This window comes from Alligator sinensis, unplaced genomic scaffold, assembly GCF_000455745.1.
Source record: "Alligator sinensis unplaced genomic scaffold, ASM45574v1 scaffold1329_1, whole genome shotgun sequence".
NCBI lineage: Eukaryota > Metazoa > Chordata > Crocodylia > Alligatoridae > Alligator > Alligator sinensis.
Window position 1 is genome coordinate 107,840 of NW_005842460.1, and position 1,476 is coordinate 109,315.

At 66.6% G+C, this 1,476-nt stretch overlaps 1 protein-coding gene across 1 annotated transcript in view; it reads left to right on the forward strand.

The window, feature by feature from the left end:
• CD248 (CD248 molecule) overlaps positions 1-566 on the forward strand; it is a 4,440-nt gene extending 3,874 nt beyond the window's left edge. The window contains exon 3 of the mRNA XM_025212391.1: positions 560-566. Coding sequence (XP_025068176.1) covers positions 560-566 — 7 coding nt within the window. The remainder of the gene's footprint in view (positions 1-559) is intronic.
• The last annotated feature ends 910 nt before the right edge of the window (positions 567-1,476 follow it).

Genomic DNA, 1,476 nt, shown 5'->3' on the forward strand with positions numbered 1-1,476 from the left:
GCCATGTGAATGGACCCCCCCGGGGCGGGATGGACTCGTCCAGGCGCTGGGGGGCGTCTGTGTAATAAAGGGACCTTCACGCACGAGCCCCAGTGTTTCTTGGGGGGGCTGCCCCCTGCCCCCTCCTGACGCTGGGTTCCACCCCGGCCCCTGGGAGTGGGGTGGGGGCCGGTGAGGTAGGGCTGGGAGGCCCGCCCGCCCGGGCTCTGGGAGAGGGTGGGGGGCCTGGCCGCCCGGGTTCCCTCCCGCTCCGTGGGGCCGGGGTGAGAGCCAGGGCTGAGCTGGGTTGTTTGTCTCCAGCTCTGTAATTAGGAGGTAATTAAAGATCCCGGGGCCTGGAAACCCCCTGCGGTGACCACACCACCCCCCCAACCGCGGACCCCCCTGGAGCTGCTCACTCACTCCCCCCTCACTCCCGATCTGCATCCCCTGTCCAGCTCCCCTCCCCTTGCCCCCCACTCCCGACCTGCAGCCCCTGCCCCGCCCCGCCCTGCCGGTGCCCCTCACTCCTAGCCTGCAGTGCCCTAGCCCCCCCATGCCCCCCACTCCCGACCCGCAGGGGTTAAGGTGCCCCCGAGGGGAGGGGGGCGTCTCTGGCTCAGTCCCGCATTAGCTCAAACTGGAAACAGACGCGGGCTGATGCAAACAGCTGGGGCGGGGGGAGCCCGCCTGGACGCCTGGGTTGACTCTAGTTCTGGGAACGGGGCGGCTGTGGGGGAGAGCAGGGCCGGGGGGCCTGGTGGGTAGTGGGCGGAGGGGTCGGGGGAGCCCGGACTCCTGGGTCCTCTCCAGGGCTGGGAGGGGGCGGGGGCTCACACCCATGTGCAGGGAGCCCCAGGCAGGCAGCCTGGCAGGCCTGGTGGAAACACGTGATCACACACAGGCGCTCACACACATACACACACACACTCGCACGCCTTGTTTGTTCCTGGGGCTGGGTCACGGGAGTGCAAGGAACGCACCAGGCAACAGCTGCGTGTGTGTGTGTCCTGGACCTTGGGTTCTGTGTGCGTGTGCACGGGTGCATTTGTGTGCGTGCGTGTGTGAATGCATGTTTCACAGATGCCTGGGTTCCGTGTATGTGCCCTGAATGCCTCTGTTCAATGTGCACGTGTGTGTGTCTGTGTGCATGTTGCATGTCTGGTTCCGCCTGGGTTCCAGTTCTGCGTGCAGGGCATGTGTAAGTGTATGCACAGGGCCTGCATGTGTCTTTGAGCACTGAGCGTGAGTGTGCGCTGTCCAATCTGGGCCATATGCAGTGTGTGTGTGCACGCGCGCCCCTTAGACCCTGGCTGTGGGCATGCGTCTGATGATGTGCATGTGTGTGTCTGTATGCCCCTGTGTGTGCACATGCCTGTGTGCATATGAAGCCCCGGTGCCCCTCGCTCCTGACCCGCAGCCCCGGCTCTGTAAGCTGAGCTCGCTCTCGGGCTGCGGGGGAGGGGGCAGGCAGGGGGGCGGGGGGCCGGCGCGGCT